This window comes from Micromys minutus (assembly GCF_963924665.1).
Source record: "Micromys minutus genome assembly, chromosome: 19".
Lineage (NCBI taxonomy): Eukaryota > Metazoa > Chordata > Mammalia > Rodentia > Muridae > Micromys > Micromys minutus.
The window spans coordinates 34,762,394-34,788,944 of NC_137954.1; the positions used below are offsets into that span (position 1 = coordinate 34,762,394).

General features: G+C 47.4%; 1 protein-coding gene across 1 annotated transcript in view; it reads left to right on the top strand.

Annotated features, from left to right (window-relative positions):
* Positions 1-26,551, top strand: part of ARMC9 (armadillo repeat containing 9) — a 119,993-nt gene that overhangs the window by 81,191 nt on the left and 12,251 nt on the right. Inside the window, exons 20-23 of the mRNA XM_080932795.1 lie at positions 7,857-7,961; positions 16,008-16,123; positions 20,868-21,004; positions 25,639-25,762. Of these exons, the coding sequence (XP_080788921.1) occupies positions 7,857-7,961; positions 16,008-16,123; positions 20,868-21,004; positions 25,639-25,762 (482 nt within the window). The remainder of the gene's footprint in view (positions 1-7,856; positions 7,962-16,007; positions 16,124-20,867; positions 21,005-25,638; positions 25,763-26,551) is intronic.

Consider the following 26,551-nt stretch of genomic DNA (forward strand, 5'->3'; position numbering starts at 1 on the left):
CTTCCAGCGGGATTCTCTGAGACCCGAGGACAAGCATTTGATGGAGATGCAGACATCCCTTTTTGGGCTGAGTGTTCCAAGGTCTTTCGCTCTGCACACGGTCAGGGTGTGGGTCTCTGTATTTGATCCCACGTGCTGCAGGAGGAAGCTTCTCTGATGAAGGCTGAGCATGTCACGGGTTGTAATTGGTCTTGCAGGGTCTGAGTTACCTCACTCAGGATGGACTTTTAAGTTCCATCTACTTACCTTCAAATTTTATTTTTTAATAGCTGAGTTACATTCCATTGTGTAAATGTCCCATATCTTCTTTATTCATCTGTGTGGGACATCTAGATTGTTTCCAGTTTCTGGTAGCGATGAACATGGCTGAGCAAGTGTCTCTGTGGTAGGATGAAGCGGTCTTTGGGGATATATATGTGTGTGTGTGTGTGTGTGTGTGTGTGTGTATGTATGTATATATATATGTGTGTGTATGTATGTATGTATGTATATGTATATATGTGTATGTATATGTGTGTATGTATGTGTGTATGTATATGTATATATGTGTATGTATATGTGTGTGTGTATATATATATATACACACACACACACATGCCCAGGAGTCATATATCTGGATCTCAAGGTAGATCAGTTTCCAGATTTCTAAAGAACTGCCACATTGCATTCCCACTAGCAATGAATGAGGGACCTCTTACTGCACATCCTCACCAGCATGAGATGTCATTTGTTTAATTGATCTTGACTATTCTGACCGACGTAAGATGAAATCTCAAAGTAGTTTTGATTTGCATTTCCTTCATGGCTAAGGATGTTGAATATTTCTTTTAAGTGTCAGCCGTTTGAGTTTCCTCTTTTGAAAATTCTGTTTAGATCTGTACCCCATTAATTAGTTATTTGGTTGATTGGGTTCTGGTTTTTCACGACAGGGTTTCTCTATGTAGCTGTGGGTGTCCTGGAAGTCACTCTGTAAACCAGGCTGGCCTTGAACTCACAGAGATTTGTTAACCTTTGCCTTCCAGGCACTGGGATTAAAGGTTTGTGTAACCACTGCCTGGCTATACCCCATTTTTTAATATGGTTATTTGTTTTCTTGGTGTCCAGTTTTTTGTTTTTTGTTTTTTTAGGTCTTTGTACATCTTGGATATTAGACCCCTACCGGGTATGCAGTATGGGTCTTTTCCCTTTTATGTAGGCTCTGTTCTGACACTGGCAGGCTGCTTTCTGGTGAGTACCACTGTCTGCTAAGCCGCTTCCTTCTCTCTGATGGGCAGGTTCTTCTCAGAAGCCCTGCCAGTGACTGTTCCAGAGCTATACAGTTCCCCAGTTTTTCGAAAGCAAAGGACTTAAGAAGTATCCTCAATTAATAAGTCATGATTTTAAAGGAGGCAGCCAGGTGATCCCATTCACCAGATGGGAAAATTGAGGCATCTACAAGAATCGTGTCTTCCTGAATTAAAACCTGAACCTGGAACTCTAAACCAAGAACATTTTGCATGAACATTATGTTTCTAGAACACAAATAGTATTTGACTTCGTGTCATATTAGAGAAACTGAGGCAGGAAAGCCACTTCTCTGCATCATCCATGAGCCCCTGGTTCTTTCTCTTATCTCATGCTCACGTCATTAAGCTGCAACTTCAGATAACTCACCTCGATGTGGCCTGCATGTTAGTCACCAAAGGCAGAAACTGGCCTGTTCTAGAAGGTTTGAGAAACTATCATTTAGCAGAGCCTGATTATAAAACACTTTCAGGGCTGGGGATGTAGCTTGCTTGGTAGCATACTTGTGTAGTGTGCTCAAAGCCATGGGTTCAAACCCCAACACCACATAAGCCAGGCATGGTGGTGGTGGACAGCTCTGACCCCCACACATCCCTCTGTGGAGGCAGGAGGATCAAGGCCAGCCTAGGCTACGTGAAACCTTGTGTTTAAAGGGGGAGGGAGAGGCTGGAGAGATGGCTCAGTAAGAATGCATATTGGTTGCTCTTACAGAATGTAAGTTGAATGCCCAGCTCTCAGACAAGACAGTGCACTTCCCAACCACAAGTGACTCCAGCTCAAGGAGGCCTCACAGGCACCCACACTCGATTGAACATACAGATGTGTGTGTGTGTATGCACGCACAGTTCACACACACACAATTCAAGTTTTTAACATACTCTCAATCTTTAAAAAAGCTTTCAGCCTGTTAATTTAAAAAAACAAATTTGACTGAATATTTAAGTGACTCTCTTCCTAGCTGGCTTTGCAATCATTTGCAGGTGAGGAGAGCTGTTGGCAAGTCTGGGTACATATAGGTTGATTTGCAAGTGAATGGATATTACATATGTTCTTCTTGTCCCGGGTAAAGCAATACTTCTGCAGGTATTGGCTGAGGTCAGCCACTGCGTCTCTTTCTCTTTGAAATGGAATGTGGCCTTTTGTTGTTCCTTAGTGTTTCATTTTCCCTCTTGGCAGGGAAGTGGTGTGTTACCAATACCTCCAAAAGTGGTGATTCACATGCCCATTTCCAGCTGGGGGCCTCCAAGGCTTGTTCCCTGGAGAGGAGGTGAAATACTACCTGGCCCAGATGCCTGCCACTCACCAGACCGCAGAGCTTGCGGCCTCGGTTCCCAAGGAGCAGACACTTTTCCTGAAACAATCACAGAATGTACACATGCTATTTGATCCCTAAGGTGTTGCTATTTTGGTAAACTCAGCTCCAAGCCAAGCAGCAGCATAAATCTTACCCCTCCCAGAGGTGACCTCAGGCTAGGGGCTCGTAGATAGCATTACCTTTGGGGAACTCCGAGTGAAATTTCAGGATGACAGGTCCTCTGGTGCCTGGACCTGCCCTTGCTGTGAAGAATGGATCTGGGCTTGGGCTTAGCTCACACCAGTGGGGAGAACCTGTTTTCTGGGTTGGACAAGTGTGGATTCTCTACCTGTTGTTAGACAAAAACGAGAAAGAGAAAAGAATGAACCTGTGGATTCCAGGCCGTAGTCTTGGCCTTCCCTCCTTCCCTCAGTGCCCTGTGGAGCAGTCACAGCCAGACGCCAGGAGTCCTGGGTCCTTAAGAGACCCAGGCAGTCCCCACTGCGCATCCTCAGAAGCAGGCTTTCCTACGGGGCATTCTGGACTGAATTAGAAAAACCTGAACAGAAAGAACCTGCCCAACCTGAGGGCCAGACACAAGGCTCCTGGCTGTCACTGTGAGCTTTGTACTCTCAGGCCTGAGCTCCCTCCTCAGGCAGAAAGGTAGACTAGAGGACTCCCCACTGAGTCACCAAAGTGCTAAGGAAATTTGAGGTGACCTCCTTAATGGTTCTTAAATAAATGGGCGGCCACTCAGTGCTTTCAGGAGGAAGTTGCTGGGATGGTGGCTCCTTGGCGGCCCACATGTGACTAAAGCAGTGCTGTTCATGGCTAGATCTGGAACCTGCTTCAGTACTGCTTCCAGCCTGCCTTAGGGGGTCACCCAGAAAAGGTGAGTCCCCTGCTCTTCCCTCAGCTCATCTCTAGCTGACAGCTCTAGGAATGGCAGACAGCACACACAGTTCAGGACAAGCGGCCTCACTGCAGCCCCTCGCTCAGCCTTAGAACCCACATATGACCCTTCTTCACCTGTTTTAGGAGCTGATTTACTAAGTAATCTGATCCGACAGAGAACGGGATATCCACCGTGGTAGTCATTAACAGAGAGATGCTCTAAGGGAAGGGAAGATTTGCTTTGGCTCATGGTTTCAGAGTTTCCATTGCTTTGGTTCTGAGGTTCAAGAATAGCATCCCAATGGGAGGTTCCCTCGAACCTTCCAAGAAAGAGAGCCAGGAAGGACCAGAGCAAAGCATCACTCCAGCGACCTCCTCGCTCCAACTAGGCCCTACTTTCTAAAGTTCCCAGAACCTCTCCAAATAACATCTCCAGCACGTGGTTCAGACACTCAGTCCGTTTGTGTGTAGGAACCAACATGGCTTTAACGAGCACAGGGGACCCACATTTTCAGAACAGTGCTTCTTTTTCTTGTCAAGAAGCTGAGGAGAACCAAGTCCAGCCACTAGGCTGTTGAATGTACAAGCGATCAATGGCAGATTGATTGGCCTCTCCCAGGGAGCATTTTCACCAAGGGTCCAGGTGCCAGGAGGCGGGGATGGGGGGGCAGGGTCCCTGCTAAGACCACACCACACTGGCTAACCCTTGCTTTGCTTACTCTCAGAGCCAGACACTTCCATCATATGATGCCAGTCTAAGCTGCTTCAAAATGATCTTTGCCATTTAACCCATAAGGGATCATCTGGTGTGGAAGAAGCCCTTGGCTGGAAATGAAAAAAGGGTGTCACACACTTGCCCTGTTCATTTACAGCCTAGTAATATCTTCAGTCAGCCCTTGGTGTACACAGATTCTGTACCTGCGGAAATGTGCATTTTATACTGAGCATATAAAGACGATTTCTTTCCTTATCCCTAGACCATATAGTTACTGTTTACCATATCTCTTACAATATTCTTTTGTCAAAACTTAGTTGGAAGCTAGCCAGGTACAATGGTGTGTACTTGGTAACCTCAGCTGTTTGGAAGGATCAGCTGAGGACAAGAGTTGAAGACTGTGCTGGATAACACAGGAAAATTCCAGACTCAAAAAAAAAAAGAACCAGTTGAGAATATTTGTGTCGGGCTGTTTCAGAGTCTCTTCTGTTCTGTTAATTCTCTGTCACTCTGCCAACAACATATACAGTGGACTCCTGTGGCCATACAGTGACTCTGGAACAGAGTCCTCCTCTCATGCTCTGCCTCTTCAAAACTGTCTCAGCCTGTGCTTCATCTGCTCTTTCTAAAGAGCTGACACTTGGGCACCACACCTGCTAAGAAGGAAATCTTGGTTGACTTTTTTTTTTTTTTGGTCTGTCTGTTGCTGTGAGAGACTCGGTCTCACTATATAGCCCTGCATAACCTGGAACTCACTATGTAGCCCAGGCTAGCCTTGAACTCATGAAAGAACCACCTATCTTCCTGCTGGGCATTTATTTTAAAGACACAAGCAACCAAATAAAGGTGACTAAGAATTTCAAGGCTCACAATTACAACGGAACAGAACTTGCCAGAAGCTCAGTCTAGCCTGTGGTGAGCCATACGGTCACAATGAGCACTGCTGGAATGGAAGGCCCAGGGTGGGGACAGGCTGGGACAGGAATGCCTCTGTTGGGGCTTATGTCCCTCTGAGGTAGTCTTGTTGCAAGGCCCTGCCCCTCCACCCTCTCCCTGGTTGGTTTGCAGGGATCAAACACTGAAGCAAGTCGCCTCAGTACCCTTGAGGACAAACTCAACACTGAACCTTGAACTTTGTAGCAAAGGGTCTAGTCTTTCGGCTTCACTGGGTTCCAGAGGGATGCCCCACTGTGTAGCTGTAGGTGGATGGTTCCAGTTCCCTACTAGGCTTCCACCAATAGCCCCTACCCCACTCTGGCTAGAAGGGATGATAGGCTTGTACCATTATTATCGCCACTGGCCTAGCAGTGTAAGAGTAAGTACCCAGCTTACTGTTACATGGGAGCGGCAGCCCCTGTTTCATCTGCTGTCTACTCACTGGGTAGTGAGGGACCTCTGCACTGCCCAACGCAGATGAAATACTTTCTGCTTGACTCTCTCTGATACACCTCTTAGAGATATAGTTGCTTCATCAAAGTCTTGGAGGGCAGAAGCCCTGGAATCAAAGGCCCTTGCTGGCATGGTTGGACAGACACTGGTCACACAATATTTTCTAAGGTGGTTATTTTCTAAAATATGGCTGACCTCCTAGTGTCCTCCTTTCTTGTCCATTGCCTAGACAGAGCAGGCTTCAGAGGATTTTGTCTTCACCATTGGCGTTCCAGGTCCTGGCTTCTTTAGCACCAAGCCTGGCAGGTCTGGGGCTGTCCTGGACTCCTAACCAGCCCACATTTTCTCCATTTCCCAGGGCCTTGTGTGCTTATTTTATGGGTAGTATCCAGGGTTTTAGTTGTACTTGCTTTTGCTGAATGTGTGGTCTGTTGTATGTCTAATCCTTGAAATTCTCCATGTCAGTGGACACTGCCCTGACTGTTCCTCTGCACTGAGTTCCTTCACCAAATCCAGGCCTGAATCAGCCATCTACAGTTTTTAGCTGCCTTGTTTGCCCAGTCCTGGGCCCTTTCATCTTCTTGCACTCCAGTGACACCTCTTGTACTTGGCAGGGTAGTCTCCTTTGCCACAGATTGACTTGTGAAGGTGGTGAACCTCAGAGTCACAAGGGGATGTGTGCATTTTATTGCAACATTTTCCAAACAATAATGTGTGTGTGTGTGTGTTTGTGTGTGTGTGTACATGTGTAATATACAGAGGCCAGAGGGAGGCAGTGGATGGTTTTTATTACTCTATTCTGCATTCCTTTAAGATAGTCTATCCCTAAACCTGGAGCTCTCCTTTTTTGTTTAGGCTAGTAACCAACAAGTGTTAGCAATCCTCTTGACTCTACTGCCTTCTCTCCTACAAGTCTGGATTATAGTCATGCAAGACTTTATCCAGCTCTTCATAGGTGCTCACATCTGAACACAGTTCCTCAAGGTTACACAGCAGGCAGTCAACCATTAGGCCATCATTCCAAGCTCATTACCTTATCTCAGTGACTGAGACCAACGTTCTGAGTCTTACGACCTGTGAATGCTAGGGAAGACCAAGTTTCTCATATACTGCCTCACAGCCCCAGTAAGACTCGTATATGCAGAAGTGCTTACTAGTTGTCTGTGATCCAACTGCTTAGCCTTTCACCTGGTCCCCTGACCGCTTCACAGCCCCATACAGCCTGTGTATGTGAAAGTGTTTACCAGCTGACTGTGATCTCACTGACGGCCTTTCACTTGGTTCTTTGACCTCTGAGAGAGACAGAGATATCCTGGCTGCCAAGGGGCCCTTTAGACTTCATGTCTATAGCTGTGGAAGCACATCCTGGGAGCCCAGCTTCCTCAGGGCTTGTCCGTAAACAACTTTTAGATGCCTGATGTAATTGTCATCTCTAAGGCTTGCTGCCCCAGTCTGATAACCTAGGCCTAGTCCTGGAAGTTTGTAGCCTCTGTACAATCTTATGTAAGCCTAAAATGGTTTCAGCCTCTGAGACTTCCTGCTGAATATGCTCACCCCTTCCTACTTTTTTCTGAGCTCTGGTGGACAGACTGACTCAACTCAGTTGTGCTGGCCCAAACTCCTCTCTGAACCCGACTTCTCTTGGCCTCTCCTGTATTGCTCTGTTGGCCTCAGAGTAACTCTACCAATCTGTTCTAACCATCTGGCTCGTTCTGTCTTCACCTGTGTCTAGCTTGTTCTCTTTTTAACCTGTCTCTGTAAGAGTCCCCTGGAAAAACTGCCTGCCTGTCTCTACACTGCCCTCTTAAGTAGCTTCCCTTTCCTCTCTCCTCATGAGAGTTGGCCATATCCTATTCTATCAAATCTGATACGTCACTCTGTCTGCCACACAAATTAGACATCACTTTCAAACGTAGGTGCTTCATTCTACAATCTAACTTTACCATCATTATCTGGGATTAAAGGTGTGTACTAAGGCCAAGTCTCTCTCTGTTCCAGCCAGAGGGAATAAAGGTGTGTGCTAAGAACTGAGCCACACAACTAGAACCAGGTTTTTTCAGTGAATAACACAATCTCGGGGTTCACAGTGTGATCAAATATCCTGCAACAGTTGTCAGCTTTGCCCCCTCATCTTTTAGAGGGATCATGGGTAGGGGACAGATGGTTTCTGAGACCTGGTGGGACTTTATACTTCCCTGAGACTTTATTTCACAGCAGGTGCCTGCTCACTCTGGGGAGATGGTGGCTGAATAGTTCTCACCCCTGTCTTCTTTGAAACAGGAGGATCATGACATCATGGAAGCTGACCTGGACAAAGATGAACTGATCCAGCCCCAGCTTGGAGAACTCTCAGGCGAGAAGCTTCTAACCACAGAGTACTTGGGAGTAAGTCCACATGTCAGAGGTGTCCTAGAACAGGAGGAAAGATGGACAGGCACAACTTAATACCATCAGTAACACAGGGTTCAGTGGAGCTTAGTGTTATGAAAAACTCCTTGTTAGGCAGTTGCTCTCAGTGACTCTGAAGGGGCCTTGGAGACCTGGAGATACATCTGCTCATTGTGGAAGTGGAGAAATAGGTACAAATGGCCTGCCAGGAGCCTCTGAAATGTCTTCAGTGTCATCCATGGTACCCGTCATCACCAGCTGAATCTTTTTGTTTCCATTTGCTACATCAGTTTAGAAGCTTTCAACACATAAGTCGTGGCTGAAGTTCAGAGGACAGGGAGAGAGTAGGCTGAGAACCAGGTTCTCCTGCATGGGAGAAGGAAGAGGGACCCTTAAGGATAGAAATCAAAAAGCAGAGCAGACTCCAGAGAACATGAAGAAAGCAGTGTCTCAGAGGCAGATGAGTCCAATGGTGTCATCGGCTACCACTGGACCAGAAGCTGCCCTCTGAGAGATCCTTGGCAGCTCTGATGCTTAGCCAGCAGGAGCCATTGGCCAGCTAACTAGGAAGGAATCAAGCTGGGGTATAGAGCATGCTCTTAGCACACATGAGACCCTAGGCTGAACTGCCAGCTCCAGAAATAAATAAGTGACTAATCAAGTAGGAAAGAGCCCCCATTAGAGGAATCTGTGACTTTACCCACAAAGTGATGGCAGTGCCAGGACCACCAGTGTCCCAGGGTGCCAGAAAGCCTATGCACAGGCAGATAAGATGCTAATGAGTATGCTCTCAGAAGGGAGGAGCAATTTCCAGGGATATGAGCCCATCTAAACTGAAGTCCCATGATGGCTGGCAGAGCACACTATTATCTTTCCAACAAGCTGTTGGCGCTTTGAAAATAATGGTTAACAGAACCAGTTAAGTGGTTCCTAAAATCTCTAAATAGGAGAGGATTCCTGGAGCCAGCCTCGAAACAAGGAACACAAGGAACAGGTGAAGCCAGAGGCTCAGGAAGGGGAAAGTTGTGTGGTCAAGCAGCCTGATCCTTGACCAGAGCAACCGGAAGCAGAAAGCACCCACCCATGCTCACTCCCACCCCCAGCTGGCCCCTCATGCCCTCATCAGGAGCTGGTCTCCATGGTAACTTCTTCTCATCTCTTCCCCATCATGTGGAGACTCTCCCAAGGACTGCACAGCAGTGTGCATCAGTAGAACCCGGTTGAAAGAGCCAGGGGTCACCTTTTGGAACTAACTCTTTGGGTGATGGCAGGAACGTGGGTTTCAAGCTTCATAATAGCTGGGAGACTTCAGGAATGCGAGTAGGAGAAAGACTCAGTTGATTTGTATTTTAACAGGGGCTGGGATGTAGTGTGAGGCCCTGGCTTCTGTTCTAAGCACCCCATATTTATTATCCCAGCACAAAGGAGGTGGAGGCAGGAAGATCTGAAATTCAAAGTCATCTTCAACTATGTGTGAATTTCAGGTCTGCTTACAATATACGGTATACTATCTCAAAATATTTTAATAAAATATAAATAAGTAAATAAAAACATATCAACTTAGATCCACACTCTGGATACTTTGTGGAAAACAGACTTGGGAGCAGGAATGAAAGAAGAGAGAGAAGTTGGTGGCTGAAGGAGACTAGAGGAGAGCTAGTTAGGAAAGGCCTCTCTCTCCAGGTAGGAAAGGTCTGCTGAGCAGTACCCATGAGTGTAGCTGAGCGTGTTGTCTCCAGAATGTATCATGTACCAGAGGAGTTGGCTGTGGGGGCTCTGTTCCTACTCTTCACTGTGGTGGTGCTAGTTAGGGTCAGGGTGGACTTCTGTTTCCCTCGGGAGCATGCTGGTCTCTCTAACTGGGCTGCATGAGAAAACATGATTCTTCAGAGCATCTGCAGGACCCTCTTCAGAAGCAGGTGACCAGGAACACAGAAGAGGCCAGTGGGCAGGGCTCCTGCAGGGCAGGGCCGACCTAAGTCTGAGTGTCTGACTCCGTAGCACCCAAATGCCAGCGCAGGGATTACCTGTGACCTGGTCAGACACAAACCTAAAAAGAGCACTCAGTTCATTTTTGGCCACTCTGCAACTGCTGTGGATAGGATCTTATGTGGATATAGAAACAGTTTGTAACAACAGAACCCGAGGCAGTGTATGCTGGCACTGCCAGTTTGGTTGAACCTACTGGTGAAATGCCAAAGACTGCTTTCAATTAGTAAACCCAGATGATGGGCACTCAGAAACAGTGTCATTTCACCATAACGCACACTCAGAACCTCCTCGATGCATGTATGTCCTTTCACCGTAGAGGGAATGGTTTTGGGTCCAACAGAAAAGTTCCACACACTCTTGCTTATCTCACTGGTGTCCATTACCAGTGTGTGAGCAGTGCGCAGTCAGAATGGGGACAGAAAGAATTGCTTATATAGAGGTGAAAACCAAGGGCATCCATTTCCCATGGCTGTCGAACAAAGGACCACACACTGGCTGATTTAAAACAGAAATGTATTCTGCCACGGTTTTGGAGGGCAGGGGTCCAAACTCCAGCTTTGACAGGACTGGGCTGCCTCTGACGCTCATAAGGGGTAGCCTGCCTTGATTCTTCCAGTTCATGGTAGATCTAGGTGATCCTTGGCGTGTGGCAACTTCACGTTGACCTCTGCCTCCACCTTTGATGGCTTTCTCTTTATGTCCTTGCCTGTCTCTTGTAGAAGCACTTGTCACCAGACTTAGAGCTCACCTCAATAACCCAGGATGACCTGTTCATTTCAAAGACCCTTAATTATACTCGCAGAGACTCTTAATTGCAAATAAAGTCCTGTTTACAGGTATCAGGGTCAGAGTGTGAGTGTGTGTGTGTTGAGAACTCTTTTGGGCCCAGCTCAGCTCAGCATCTATTCATATACACATCTTTATTTTATTAAATCATACACACAGCTCAGTATAGAGCAGAGCCATTGTCACCAAGGCCACACATGCATTGCTAGTACTTCAACCATTTAAAACATCCCTCTAAGCTGCCCATTGTCACCCAGATCTGTGACCTAAAATTACCAGCCTGAGGGGTTTGCCTTTCAAAATCATGATGCAAAAAGGAACTTAATGTTGCATCTCAAAACTGCCTGTGCCAAGCGAGGGAACTAGCTATATTAGTGACCTTCACTGTGAGCAAGTAGCTGACAAACACAGCTAAAGGGAGGAATGGTTTGTGTTGGCTTATAGTACAAGAAATATGGTCCATCTTGGCACAAGGGGAAAAATATAGTGACGGCCACAGCTTGGTCCATGGCAGCAGGAATTTGTGGCATGGCTCATTCATGTCGTTGTCATCAGAAAAGGCAGGGAAAGGAGTTGTCCCTGGGTACCTGAGTACCTGAGCCACAGTACTACCGCTTTACCCCCAGAGAGCTGGGTATTAGTGCGAATCAAAGAGACAGGTCATGCCAAATGCTGAAGAGGAGAATACGTTACCCTTTCAAGCTTATGTTATCGGTCACATCCAGCATGGTGCTTGCCCGTGATTCTGGTGAAGCAAGAGAATTCTGTACAGACACACCTTGTGTCTTAGTTACTGTTCAATTGCTGTGAAGAGACACCATGACTAAAGAAAGATGTTTATAAAGGAGACCATCCAATTGGGGGCTTGTTTACAGTCTCACTATGCCAGGGAGTATGGCAACAGGCAGGCAAAGTGCTGAAGCATTATCTGAGGCTTACATCCTGACCCTCATACAGGAGGCAGAGAGAGGGGACTTTGGAAACCTCCAAGCCAACCCACTAGCTACCTTTTACTTCCTCTATCAGCCATTTACGCCCAACCTCTGTATCTCAGATAATATCCTCTCCACTGCTCAGTGAAACCAGGAGTGTGTGGCACAGATCTCTTGCCTCCAGAGGGACCCTAAAACCAAAATGCAGTGAAGATAATATTTGATTCCCATAGGAAAGACCTCATCACTGATAAAGACAGTGTCTGGGACCAATAGAAAAGTCCTGTTATCCCTCCTACCTGTTGACAGACAGACAGACAGACAGACACACACACACACTGTAAACACATTTAGTCATGTCACTCCTTCAGGAGGACTTGAATACATGGTTCTGAACCATGGTCATTCATATTTGGCACAGAATAAATGATTTCCTTTACATTCACAAACTGTGGGGTTTTTAACATCTATATTAAGATGAGTTTGTAATGTTTTCTATTGAGAGATAAAAGGTGATTAAAAAATATCTAACAAGGTGTGTTTGGACAGAATTCTCTTAACCCATGAAGTCCTGACCAGGAATGTCTCTTCTGATAAGAAAAGTCAGCTTTCCCATGGAGTTTTTATCTCTTGTTTCTATGAAGAAAAGCAGAGAGAGAGAGAGAGGTCAGAGGCCTTTCTTACATCTGCTCTTTCTCAAGTGTCTTTAGCTCAAAATAACCTGTATGCCACAATGTCCTGTTAGGAATGACACTCCACCAGCCTCCCCTATGAGACTCACAAGCATTCCATGTTTCTTTGCACACTGAAATTTGAAAACTCCGACAACATAGTAAATCCCTACACTAGGAGAGCTAAGTATTTGACCGTACCTGACTGAATCATATAGTTTTCTACTAAGCTCAAATGGGATGGGATCTGAGCTCAGCTCCGTATGTCCTTGGCAAACTAAAAAGTTGCTCTGATCAGTCCAGCACCAAGTGGCATGAGGGGAAGTGACAGGAAGTGACATGGACAGACAGCAACACTGACTGAGATCTTGCAGGTACATGTTCTTCCTCTTGCAGATCCCAGGGCAAAAGCAGCCACACGAACACTGCACTAGGACCTCCTCTAAAGCCTTGAAGCCCAAGTTTCATTGGCTCTGTACCTCGGCCTCGCTGTCATCACTTACGTGTTGGTTGTCTTGTCTGTCGGTCATGAGATGACTGACAGTTACTGCTGAGTAGAGAAGCCAGACACACAAGCCAGACACACCCACCCCCAACAGTACAGTCCTTAAAACTCACTCTGGTGTCCTCCATTTCTAATGAGTCAAAACAAGATCATGTGATTCCCCCAAGCAACAAGAGAGACTGAGACAATGTATCATTTTTAACTAGACAGACACATTACTATGTCAATGTTCGTTTGGTGAAGAAATGAACAGTAGTCAGAGTCTGTTGCTTCCAGGTTATTTTTTTATGTGTACAGAGATGATGGATGGATGGATGGATGGATGAATGGATGGATGGATGGATGGATGGATGGATGGATGGATGGGCAGACAGACAGACAGGTTGATAGGTAGCTAGATATTACGTTTATTTATGCAGGAGAGAGGTAGTATCTGTGTAGGCATGTGCATACCACCACACACATGTGGAAGTCAGAGGACAACTTGTGAGAGTCATTTCTCTCCTTCCACAGTGTAGACCATGAGGATCAAACGCAGGCCGCCAGGCTTGTCACTAGCTGCCTTTACCTACCAGCCAACCTGCCTGCCCTGAAGTATACCTGTATTTTCTTATAGGCACCTGTCATTTCAGAACTGAGGAGGTTGAGACAGGAGGATTGCAAGTTTAAGGAGAGCCTAAAAGAGAGGGAAAGAAAGAAGAAAAGTGCTCAGGGGGAACATTGTTTAGCTTTAGTTGAGTACTATGGTTGTTCTGATTCTGTTGTTGCTGCTTTTTTTTTTTTTTTTTTTTTTTTTTTTTTTTTGAGGCAGGCTCTCACCTTACAGCCCCCAGGCTGGCCTAGCACTTGAGAGCCTCCAGCCTTGGCCTCCTTAGTGCTAGGACTTGAGGCATGCAACAGCACATTGATCAGCCTTGACTACTGTAGACTGTGGAAGCCATGCACCACATAATTGTTTAGCGTGGCTAAAAACACATTGGGCATCAGGAGAACCTTCCTTCTCCCAGACCCTCCATCTGTAATCCAGATGGAAGCTGTTCTTTTGGTCAAGATGTAGAGCCACACCCTTTGTGACTCACACTGAAGCTCCTCAGGCATTTGCTTGGAATTCAACTTAAAGGGCACTGCCTAGTGGGTGGGCACAGCCCAGGTAAGGCCCCTCAGTTGTCCTACAAGCCCAGCAGGTAGGAGGGAAACTCTGGCTTATAGAAATGGCTAATGAATGTCACTCTGAGTGCCAGATGCCTCTCGGGGTCCTATTTTCAAACCTCTGAAAAACAAATACAATGAAGTATTAGTTGAACCCGTAGGAGTCACTGGGAGACACAAGCTCCACACAGCAGAGAGCAGGCAGTGCCCTCAGACTCAGCTTGGAAGGCGCCCTCATGTCACTGAGCCCCTTCTCTAATAGCTTAACTCCTATTGTTTCTGTCTTACCAAGTACTCCAGGCTAGCCTTAAATTTGATATACATCCCAGGGGAAGACTCCTTGGAAGACTCCAAACTCTAACTAGCCTAGCAGAGGTCTCTGCCTCTCTCCTGGATCTAAAATACAGGCATGCCCACTACACCAGCTGAGATGTTGACTGCTCCTCTTCCTCCTCCTCCTCTTCTTCTTCTGCCTCCTCCTCCTTCTCCTCCTTTTCTTCCTCCTCCTCCTCCTCTTCTTCTGCCTCCTCCTCCTCCTTCTCCTCTTCTTCTTCTTCCTGTTTTTAAATCTGCCTGCTTTTTTCTTCTTTCTCACCTTCAAACATCCAGTCCTCTTCAAAGCTTAGAGCAGCTACTGTTCTCAACTCTTTACTTCTTCCCACAACTTTGTGAGTTTTATACTGCTCTGTGTAATCATACATGGAGCCGAAAAGACTCCTCCCTCCTTATAACCTTTATGTTCTCAAGTAACCTGAAGCATGACCCTCTTACTTCAAGTACCTCCATTTTTGTTTTTCTTTATTATTTGGTATTCTTTATTATTACTAGGTGTGGTGTGTCTGTGCATGTATGTATATTCATATGTATGCATGTGCATGTGGAGGTCACAAGTTGACACCACTTGAGTTGCAGTAAATTAAAATGTGGTAACCTTTTGTCCTGTGATAGGGCCACATGGCACTGCGGGGCATCTTTATCTCAGCAGCTCCACGCTGCCCCCAAGTACTCTCAGACCCAGACAGACCGTGAGCCACCCTCTCCCTGCCAGTCGGGAACTTAGCTCACATTCCTCACAACCTGGTAAAATCATTACTCAATAATCAATAATTTATCAATCAGATTTATATGTTAAACTCTCAATCCACAGTACCCCACAATAAGCTTACAACCATTTGACAAAGATGTAAACTGCCCACCTAGATAAAACAAACTGACCCATAGAAACCTTTAGAAATAATCATATCTACCTATCAACAGTTAAGAGCACCTGGGTCAGGAGCCTCCTCCTTTGGCTCCATCTTGATTTTCCCTCCTTCTCCTTCTTTCCCGCCTCACCTGCATGTAGACATCAACAACTTGTCTGCCTTTACTGCTTCCCACCTCACACACTGAGGCAGGGTCTCTCACCAGACCTGGAGCTCTGGAATCTGGCTAGTCTACTTACCCCCAGCTTCCTCTGTCTGGACTTCCCAAGCTAAAATTACAAGCTACATCCCATGTCTGCCCAGCAGCTTTTGTGTAGGCGCTGGGGATCTGAACTGTGCCCTTGCACCATCCCAACTCCCCCCTTTTGTGTTTGTTTGTGGGTTTTTGTTGTTATTTGGTTTGGAGGGTTTTTGTGTGTTTGTTTTGGTTTTGAGACAGGGTTTCTCTGTTTAGCCTTAGCTGTCCTGAAACTAACTCTGTACACCAGGCTGGGCTCAATCTCAGAACTCAGAGATCTGCTTGCCTCTGCCTCCCAAGTGCTGGGATCAGAGGCTTTCGCTGCCACCACCTGGCTTTGCTCTGTTTTGTTTTCAGACAGAGTTTCATGTAGCCCAGGCTAACCTCCAACATGCTATGTAACTGAATTCTGATCTTCCTGCCTCCTAAGTCCTAAGAATGCAGCTGCCCTTCAGCCTGGTTTGAATTAGCATCTTGTTCCTGGAAACTTACTCCCTTTTGTCCTCTGCTTCTCAGTGGGCTCTTAGGGGTCCACTGTCTCAAACCTGTTTCCTCTTTCCACCAGATCATGACCAACACGGGGAAGGCCCGGAGGAAAGGGCTGGCCACTGTGCAGTGGAGTGGGGATGAGCCCCTTCGTCGGCCAGTCACCCCCGGTGGCCACAGGACAGGGTGCCCAGTGTAAGTTTGGGATACGGGAGGCGGGAGTCTGTTTTCTTAAACTTTGCTTTAACTGCTGTGTAATATGCATTAGTGCATAATAAAGCATTCATACTGGAAAGCATTCTCTTTATTGTTTATCTCTTGAGGATTTTTGGAGGGAAAACAGTTGAGGTCCCATCTCTCCACACTAAGCTTTCTTCCAGAAGGAGACAGTGGGTGACTGAAAGCCCCAGGCCACTTCCAAAGGCTGATGTTGGCCAGGGTCATTTCAAAGGAAAGTTACTGAGCAGTGGTGGGCTCACCCAGTTTGAATTCCTGCCCTGTAGTTCATTCATGTGGCTTATCCCTGTAGTACCATGCCCAGTGCTAGGACTGCAGTGTCCCAGCTCTAATTTAGATGAGGTTCTCAAAGCAACTATGTGACCTGGGTTCTATCCCCAGAACAGGGTGGGGGGGAGAATCAGGGAAAACAGCCAGGTACTGTTCATTCTTTGGAGCCTGGTTTCTACCTCTTGACAGAGAAATAAAACTTCATTCAGCTTACCTGGGCTGAGCTGCCAGTCAAGAGTCCCTTCTGGGATCTTCATGACCAGTGTTTTCCTGTTTAGGGAAAACTATAAACAAGCATGTGTGAACAGGAAGTCATAGAGAGCGGCTGAAAACCTCCGGTTACCCTCTCAGAAAGTAGTGGCCTTACCGTATCTTAACAGCCACACCATGTTTTCCTTAGCTGGACAATTTGATTATTTCCTGTTTTACTGTATGGTAACTTTATGATACACAAGGAAGCACTTAGCAGCCAATAGGATGGAGATCCCAGCCTATGTGGGCTCCATGTCATAGCCACCAGGACCACTAATGTCCAGCACCAGCTCTTCCCCAACTTTGGCACACATGTAGAATCTGCCGTATGAAATTTCATTCATAGCTCCCACCATGGATCAATGCTCTGAGGTCTGTTTGATTAGCTCCCTTGTGCTTTGTGTCTAGGTTTTTATTTTTAATTATTGAAACACAAATTACTATATTGTCCTTTTCCCTTTCACATACAACCAGCACTTTCAACCTACAGGAAAACAGGAAATTATACTAAAGAGACTCCAGTGTATATCTCCTGCAGCTGTGCCAGAAGCCCTGATGGAATCAGTGCCGTGTGCCCATACATTGAAATGTCACACTGTACCCATAAATATATGCAAACACTGTAATGATTACCAGGAAACATAGTTTAGAAAGAACAGCCATGTTACCACGCCTATAAGTTAACAGTAGCTTGGACTTCGTCAGCAAACCTCTCTCCCCCTTCACTTACATCTGTGGATTCTTTGTTTGATCTTGACAATCGTGAGAGATGAGTATTAGTCAACCTAGTTTATAACCGTGATCCATCTGGGATGGAAGCAGGAACTAGGAAATTCCTGTTGGACACAGGAAAGAAGAAGACAGATCTTTTAAATTTTTAGAAAACAATTAAAACCCTTGGCTTCACAGCAAGACAAGTATGGTGGACAGACATTTTAATCAGAAGTGACTATGAATATAACAAGTTTAACACCTGACCAAAGCGGCACCATTGATTCTTGGGCCAGATGGCCTGTTCTGTGGAGGGACCCTTAAGCTTGCTTCTCCAGCACGTGGGCTCAGCTGGCTTCCCTACTGGAGGTCAGTCTAGGAGGTGTTTGTCCAGGGTGGACCTGCCCAGCTGTGCAGGCACATTCTGAATTTGTTGTCCCATCCTCCATGAAGCAGTGGCTGCCCCCAAGTCCCTCTGCCAGGTAGAGTCAACAGATGTTTTTTGAGACAGAGTCTCATTTTGTAATCCAGGCTGCCTTCAAACTCACTGTCCTCCTGCCTCAGCCTCCTCAGTGATGGAGGGTTACAAGTGTGTACCACCACCTCCAAGTTTAACATTGTTTTCATTTCTGGGACCAATGGGGTATAAACTCAGTCCTAGGGACCCAAAAATAAGTGAGATGTGATTCCTATTCTCAGAAGCACTGTATCAAGAAAAGACACGGAGATCCTCTCAGCGGGGTATGGTAAGGCGACAATATGCACAAACCCCCAGCCTCCTGAGGGTCATGAGTGACTGGTCAGAAGTCCTGCCTCTTCTCCATTCACAACCACCAGCCCCGGGTAACCCTGCATTGCTGCCAGATAAACCCAGAGTCCTAGCATTCCTGGGGACACTTAGTGAATATGTGTTTCACAGATTCAAGAAGCTGGCGCTTTCTGGGTCAGTATGAGCAGGGGTAGTTGTCACTACATTGACTATGAAAGAATATCTCCATGGCAAATAGAGAAGGCTGGCTTCCAAAGTTATGCTCAGCAGCACAAACAGGATTGGAAATGGGCAGCAGAATTAAGAACAGTTAGTGACATGGGACGTTCTTCACAGTGCACAGCTGAAAGGAAAAGCAAACTGTAAAGTGCACAGTGTAGAGTCAGACTGTTGGTCCCAGGTTCTTTTGTATATATTTGCCACCACCCCGTCCTTGAGACAAAAACCAGGTGTGGTGGCTTATGCCTTTTTTGGAGACTGTCTCACTGTGCAGCCCTGGCTGGCCTAGAACTTCTATGCAGACTAGACTGATTTTTGAACTCACAGAGATCCTGTCTCTGCCTTCCCAGGGCTGGGCTTAGAGACATGCACCACAACGAGACAGGGTGTTGTGTAGCTCAGGCTAGCCTGGAACTTGCTATTTACTGAGGATGACCTTCACCGGTGCAATTCTCTTCCCTCCACCAGTGCTAGGATTAGAGTACCAGCGTGCCTGGTTAATGCGGCGCTGGGGATTAAACCCAGGGCTTGCTGTATACCAGGAGCCACATTCTCAACTGCATAAGTACAGAACTCTACCCTAACCCTCTGCGTCGGCTGCCCCTTATGTTCTGTCTTCTACCCTTCCACCTTCTCCTTCCTTCACCCTCTCTGTGCACTTAGTGTTGGTCCCGCCCACTTAGATCCTGTAGCTACTTCCACCAGTGTGGATAATCCCTCCACAGCACTGCATGCTCAGCGAATGACTTAACAATTCCCAACTCCTGGCACCTTCAGGACCCACTGAACTCTTGCAGTTACTAACCCAACCTCATCCCAGTGGCTGTCCACTCCGTCCCTGCCCTTACTCCATTTCCCCCTGGATGCTATGTCTGGGCAGAGTCTGCACCCCCATCCTACTCCCTGCTGGCGCCTCAGCCCAGCTTTCACTTAGTAGACCTGCCTCACAGCACTCCAGGTATCCAGAATCAGCCTGACCATGAGTTCAGCCCCTGCCTCAGGAACTGACATTAACCCCACTCCCACATCCTGTAAGAGGCCAGCCAAAGCCCCACCCTTCACAGTAGCCCCACCTTCTGCCCTCTGCGCCTTTCTCTCCTGACTTCCCATCATTCCCTCCACTCATCCCATACCCACCGTGACCACGGAAGAATTCTAACACAGTATATAATTTCTATGGCTCCTCTGTCTCCCATGGGTCTCAAATCTAAAGATCTTTTCTCATTTCCTCTTTACCTTGCCTACAATCTCTCTGCTTCTTTCTCTTTTTGCCCCCCCCCAAAAGCCCCAACACAGCTAAATGCTGAGTGGCCTGCCCTGAAGCCCACCTCTGTTTCATTGCATCCCTGGTACCGTGTTGTCTCTCCTGCTCTGACAGGATGGTCCTTGTCCTGTTGAGACGTAAGCTATTGGTATTTATCAAAAGGCATTTGCCCAGATCTGGCCCTAGGCCGGCATAGGCTTGTTATCAGGGCCTGACTTTCTCGGCCCTTGCTGAGTCTGTGGCAGGTATCTCCTTGCTGGAGTAAGTAAATTCTCTCTCTCTCTCTCTCTCTCTCTCACACACACACACACACACACACACACACACACACACCACTAGAAAGCCTTCCTCAGACCACTCCAGGCTGACCCACAGAGCCTTGAGTGCTTGCCTGTCTTGGGGACAGCTCAACTCTCCCAGACCTGCCTCTTGCCAAATCTGAGTGTGATGTGGTAAGGCTGGACCAGAACCTGCCATCCATCTCCAACATGGGGCCAGCACAGCAGCATGCGTCACTCAGGGTTAGAAGAACTCAGGGCTGGCATGATAGGAAATCACAGTTGGTGTCATCCTTGGAGAAGAGGTTTGTGTCCTGTCTGATGGAAACATCAGGGGCCCTTTGCAACCCACCGTTCTTGAGGTCTGCTGATGTGTGAGACATGTGCTAACCCTTGTGATGGTGTGAATTTACAGCAGGTCCGAGGTCCAGCTGCCACCTCCCAGGGGCTGCCGGCTTCTCTCGCTGCTCTTTTAAACATGGCTTAGCTAGATGGTGGCTCTACTTGGCATCCCAGCACTTGGGAGAGGCAGGCATTAAGGTCAGAAGTTCAGGATCATTCTCAGCTACCTTCATTCAAGGCCAGCTTGGGCTACATGAGCTTATTTAAAAAAAAAAAAAAAAAAAAAAAAGGCAGATAAAAAAAATGGTTCAGCAGGTGAAGGTGCTCGCTCACCACCAAGATGCGCGCGCGCACACACACACACACACACACTCACACAGACACATTAAATAAATAAATAAATAAATGTAGCTTTTTTTTAAACTTAAAAAGACAAAACTAAACAAAAAAAAAGTTTTCAAATGTCTATTTCCCGGAAAAAAGAATCTCAGCCACTTCCTGCATCTCTTTGTAATGCTACCCTGGAGTCAGCTATCAAATACCTTCCAGTTATCTGTATTTATTGTTTGTTTTTTCATGTTTTTTTTTCCCCTGCAGGCTAGGAGATCATCTCATTTCTTCCCAGAATGCCCAACAAGCCAGGAACGGCTGCCTGCGGCCCATACCAGTTGCTCAGCCGGATGACTACAAAGAGGGCAAACCTGGTGTTGCTGGGCGTGGCACGTCCTCTTCATGTAAGAACTCTGTGGGTGCAGAGCCAGTCCTGAGCTCCCGGGCTCAGAAATCCAAGTGAGGAAACAGCGGGCCACAGGTGCATGCCTACTCCTGGGAAGCCCTCTGGCCTCAGCCACAGTCCTGGATCCCAGCAATCCGCAAGCCTCCAGTCACACTGGTGCTGGGCCATCCTCCACATCTTATTGAAACAATGTGTCTACCGCTCACTTCTAGCCTTTCCCGGAACTAGGTTTAATACAAGACTTCAGAGTAGCAATCTCAGCTTGCTCTCTGGCTTAATCCACTTTCCATGACTATAACAAAATGCCTGCGCTTTATTTTGTGTGTGCGGGGGATCAACATTCGGTGTCTTTCTCTGTCATTTCCACCTTATTTTTTGAGACAGCGTCTTCTCGCCGATCTCGGAGCCCACTGATTGAGCTAGACTGGCCAGCAAGCCTCAGAGAGCATTCTCTTTCTACAGCCCTAGTACAGGGATTGCAGGTGGACACAGCTGTGCCCTGGGTTTTATGTGGGTGCTGGAGACCCGTGCGCTTTACCAAGTGAACTACCTCCACAGCCCCTGGAGCTACGTACTTTATTTAATTCACACTTTAGGAAATGGGAACCTAAGACCCAGTGGCCCCATTACTTCAACCACTAGTGAGGACCTCTTCAGTTGTGTCATAGCATGGAAAAGGGCACCACATACATGCCAGTGATCCAGAGCCCATGGCAAGACGAGAAGCCAGCAGCCAGGGAGGGACAGGCTCGCTCTTCCATTTTATGGCAATTCCTTTTTGAGGAAACTAATGAGATTCCCACAATAACTACTTCAACACCCTTTCCTAGGAGGTGACACCTCGACCTAATCACCTTGCTCTAGACCCTACCACTATGGGTCTCACCACCACCATACTGCCAAATGAACCGTCCGGGGGCATTCCTGACCTTGTCTCAACCTGCCCAATACAGACCTGTGACCAACTTTCAGTATCTCAGCATCTCGTGCTGAGTTCAGCCATGTGTTAGAAGGCTCTGTGGCATCCAAATGTGCAGCAGGCACACACAGCCCTGAGGTCAAAATGTGCTTTGAAGCATCCAGTCAGCGGAGTTAAACAGAAACCGGTGAGGCATAAAAGTATTTTTTTAGCTACCACAGGAGAAAAAGCATTTTGAAGCAGAAATATACAGAGTATTTCTTTTTTTAATTTTCAAAAGGAAATTGAAAGGATTGTGAGCAAGCCAGGAAGACTCTAATCTCCACTCAAATAGGAAAACCCACAGAACAGCAACTCAGATCTCAGGAAGAGAAACATCAGCTCAGGAGTGGTTTAAGTCAAAAGCTCCCATGCCCAGATTCTGAGGGACCAGCTAGGAAAGAACCTATGAGTTGGGGGAGAGAGATACTTAAGGGGCCTTTTAGTTATGGGGCGTCTCAGAGCTTTTGCCAAGTCACTGGTCATTGGTTATTTGGCCTGTGTTTGTAGTTGTAAGTCTCAGTAAGTATGCCTTCACCATGAGGTATTAGCTTGCCCTTCTTGTCCTGTCTGCTGGTTCTGCTGATCCAAAGGATGAGGGTCACTTTCGATGTACTTTGTTTGGAGGTGCTCATACTTACCAGACAAGAGCTTTACCACTGAGCCACACCCCCAGCTCCTGGTCCTAGCTCTTGGATAGATGCCAAACCTCAGCCTACTCCAAGGGCTGGGACAATATTCCGAGTGTCAGCTCCTTACCTTGTCCCTACTCACTCAGCCAGCCTGGGATCCCACTTCCGGGTAGGCTTCATCTCCATCATCATCCGCTAGCTGGGCCTCTTCATTCCGGGCTGCTTCATTGGGACATTTGTTCTGTTTCTGATGTAGACGCCACCTTTCCTCTACCACCCTGCAGCCTGGCCCATGCACAGTCACCCAGCCCCTGAGCTCACTAAGGCCGGTCCGCTGCCCTGTATCTTGCAGCTCTCATCAACCTGGGCCTAAGGGACTGATGGTGCAGGCTCTCCCAGCCCCATCTTGTCCACTGCCTCCTGTCTTCCCACTGAACACTAATCAGCCTAAGGAAAATTCTTTCCCCAGCTACTAAGACATAACTTGAGTGTCAGCCACACACTGGTTAGGCCCAGTGTGGTAGTATATCCTTGTCATCCCAGTATTCAGAGGCAGAAGTAGGATAGTTACTACAAGATCAAGACCAGACTAGCCTACATAAAGAATGAGTATCAGGTCCAGCTCTGGCTACATCCTGAGGATCTTACCTTGAAAAAAATTTTTTTAAATTACACAAGTGAGCAGATGTGGGGTTCAGGTACCCAGCCTGGAATGGACTTGTCACAGGAGGTCCATCTGTTCCAGTAACTGCCAGTGTGTGCCCTTAGAGCCCTTTCCTCCCACATCCTGGCTCTGTCCATGACTCATTTTACTTAGCTAAGCTAGCGTGTGACAGGGGAAGTGACGAGAGGTGGGCTGCCATAGTTGCTGCAATAAAATACCTTGGCAGGAGCATGATTACAAACCATCATTGGAGGAGAGTCAAGGAAGCAGGGACTGGAATCAGCCAGTCATATTCCACCCAGAAGCAAGAGCAGAGAGCAATCAGTATGCATACATGCATGCCAAGGTCCAGCTTGTTCTCTGCACTCTAATATAACCCAGGATACCCTGGACAGGGAATGGTTCCGCCAGACTGGGAGAGTCTTCTGTTAATCAGGGATTCACTACAGGAATGCCCACAGGCCAAGCTGATCTAGATACACCCATATTGGGACTCCCTTCCCACATGATTGTAGACTATGTCCACTAAAACTAACCAGCAGAGCCAGGTAGTGGTGATGCATACCTTTGATCTCAGCGTTTGAGAGGCAGAATTGGGCAGATGTCTTAAGTTAGAAGTCAGCCTGGTCTACATAGTGAGTTTCAGGCCTTTGGGAACCTATTTCAATCTCCCCCCACCCCCAAAACTGGACTGGCTTAGATTCCCAGCACTCACTGGGAATCACTTCACAACCCCCTATGAAGTCCAGTTCCAGGGGATCAGCTGCCTTCTTCAGACCTATGAAGGCTTCTGAATGCACGTGGTACAAGGTATACAAATACAAGCACACACATACACCTATAAAAAATAAACAAAAACAGCAAACAACGAAGACCAACTATCACAGGGAGGATGGACCGAGAGCCTCTGGGCCTCTCCTGCTGCCATTCTCCTGCCTCTGTGCTATGACCCCGGCAAGCCCGGGTCCTGGAGGTGTTCTCGTGCCAGCACCCAAGTGTGTGTCCGCTTAGATTTACTCACTGTGCCAAGCCTTTGTCTCCTTGGACTTAGTTCCAGCACACTGATCAGAGAACATGGACAAGCCCAGCCGTGGTCTCTCGGAGAAGTCAGAAGAAGAAAATTCTAGGCCCAGATAGACTAAAGACCAAATTACATTTTAGGTGCTATATCAGAAATGGATTTCTTGTTTTGGATCACTAAAGAGCCTCTTGCTCTGAATTTGAGGGGAAATACAGAGCAGGTTCCTTTATATTTAATATAGAATGAAGAAAAGAAAATTAAAAAATGAAAAAGATTGACTAGGTTGGAGGTACACATCTTTAATCCCAGCACTGGGGCGCGGGGGGGGGGGGGGGGTAGCAGAGGCAGGTAGATCTGTGAAGCCAGCCTGGTCTACAGAACAAGTTCCAGGACAGCCAGAGCTGCACAGACAAACCCTATCATGGAAAAAAGAAAGAAACAACAGACAGGCTAGTTATCTCAGTACCTCAGGGTGGGGACGGAGGTGTTTTCTATGTGGAGACTGGAAAGAACCTGGATCAGCAGAAAAGAAGCTGGACTGGAAAGAATCAAATCCACACACCCTGTTAAAGTGTCACCCTGACAGTAACCCAGGCCAGAGAATGGATATATGACTTTGAAAGAGACAACATGAGCCCATCTTGAGGCCTCCACAGAAGCTCAGCATAATGTTGAAATGTCGTGGTAGCCTGAATGTGGTCACGGCTAGTCCTGTGAGCACACTGAGGCCTCAGCCTGATGCTGTCTCCTCAGGCACATGAGCACCCTGCTCCATTTCTGTAAATATAGTCCCTCTAGATCTAGCAATTCGAAGTATAGGGGACCCAGTTACACTTGTTTATAGTAAATAAATATGCCCCGTCCCACCCCAGCTTTGTGTAGAGCCCAGAGAAACAGTCCTCTGACTATTGGCTTCCCCAGAGGCAGGAGAGGAGACTGAAGGGTAAATAGGAAGGGGGCAGCAGTTCCCACACTGTGTCCCCTGTCTGCAAGATCCCAAGCTGCAGGGTTAGCAAGCCCAGGTCCATGACTATCAGGGCCTGGGAGCCGGCATGCAACAGGGCCTAGGAATCAGCATGCACCAGGCTGGGAGACGGCATGCACCAGGCTGGGAGACGGCATGCACCAGGCTGGGAGACGGCATGCACCAGGCTGGGAGCTGGCATGCACCAGGTTGGGAGACAGCATGCACCAGACTGGGAGACAGCATGCACCAGGCTGGGAGCTGGCATGCACCAGGTTGGGAGACAGCATGCACCAGGCTGAGGTTGTGCCTGCCTTGGCTGTGCAGCCCAGGAAACTTCTTCTTGGAGGCTCCAGGGCAGCTGAGTACTGGGCTCTATCTTTTCCCCAGCAGTTACGGATCACAAGCCAAGAGAGTGGCTACCAGCTGAACACCAGGAGTCTCGCTTGATTCCCACAGCAGCCCTCAGTTGGCCATGGGAGGTGATCCAGGACTCAAGCAATGGACAAACCACCAGGTAGGATGTCATGAGTCCTGGTATTCCTCTTAGGCATCAGGTCCCCGGGATCAGCCCCCAAAGGCTAGATATGCAGTATCTTTTTTTTTTTTTTTTAAATGTTCTTAGAGACAGGGTTTCTTTGTGTAGCCCTGGCAGTCCTGGCACTCTCTCTGTAGACCAGGCTGGCCTTGAACTTACGGAGATCTGCCTGCCTGTGCCTCCCAAGTGCTGGGATTAAAGGTGGGGACCGCCACTGCCTGGCTGATATACAACATCTTATAATTGAGAGCTCCTGTGTGTCAACAGAAGTGAAAGGCTTCTTTGGAGTCTGACACTTGGCAAATATGTCCAGTGGGAATACCTGGTGACCCATTAGTGTGTCAGAGCCCCGGGACAGTAAGAACCTCCTGCCTGAGAGCCATCATTGCCAGCCTAGAAAAAGATGTTCATGTTGTTGGTTTGGTTTGGTTTGTGGTGTGGTTTGGTTTGGTTTGGTTTGGTTTGGTTTGGTTTGGTTTGGTTTGGTTTGGTTCGGTTCGGTTTGGTTTTTGAGACAGACTCTATGTATCCTTGGCTGGTCTGACTGTGACTCAAACCCACAGAGATCCACCTGCCGCTGAGGACATAGTTTTAAGAACTAAAAAGCCAAACCCAGTGGTAAATAGCTCATTCCAGCCTGCAGGAAGCAGGAGGATCAGGAGCATGAAGCCAGCCTGGGCCACATAAAGACTCGGTCATGAAAAAGGAGAGGGGAGGGGAGGGAGGGAGAGAAGGAAAGAGGGAAGGAGAGAAAAAGGAAAGATGCTG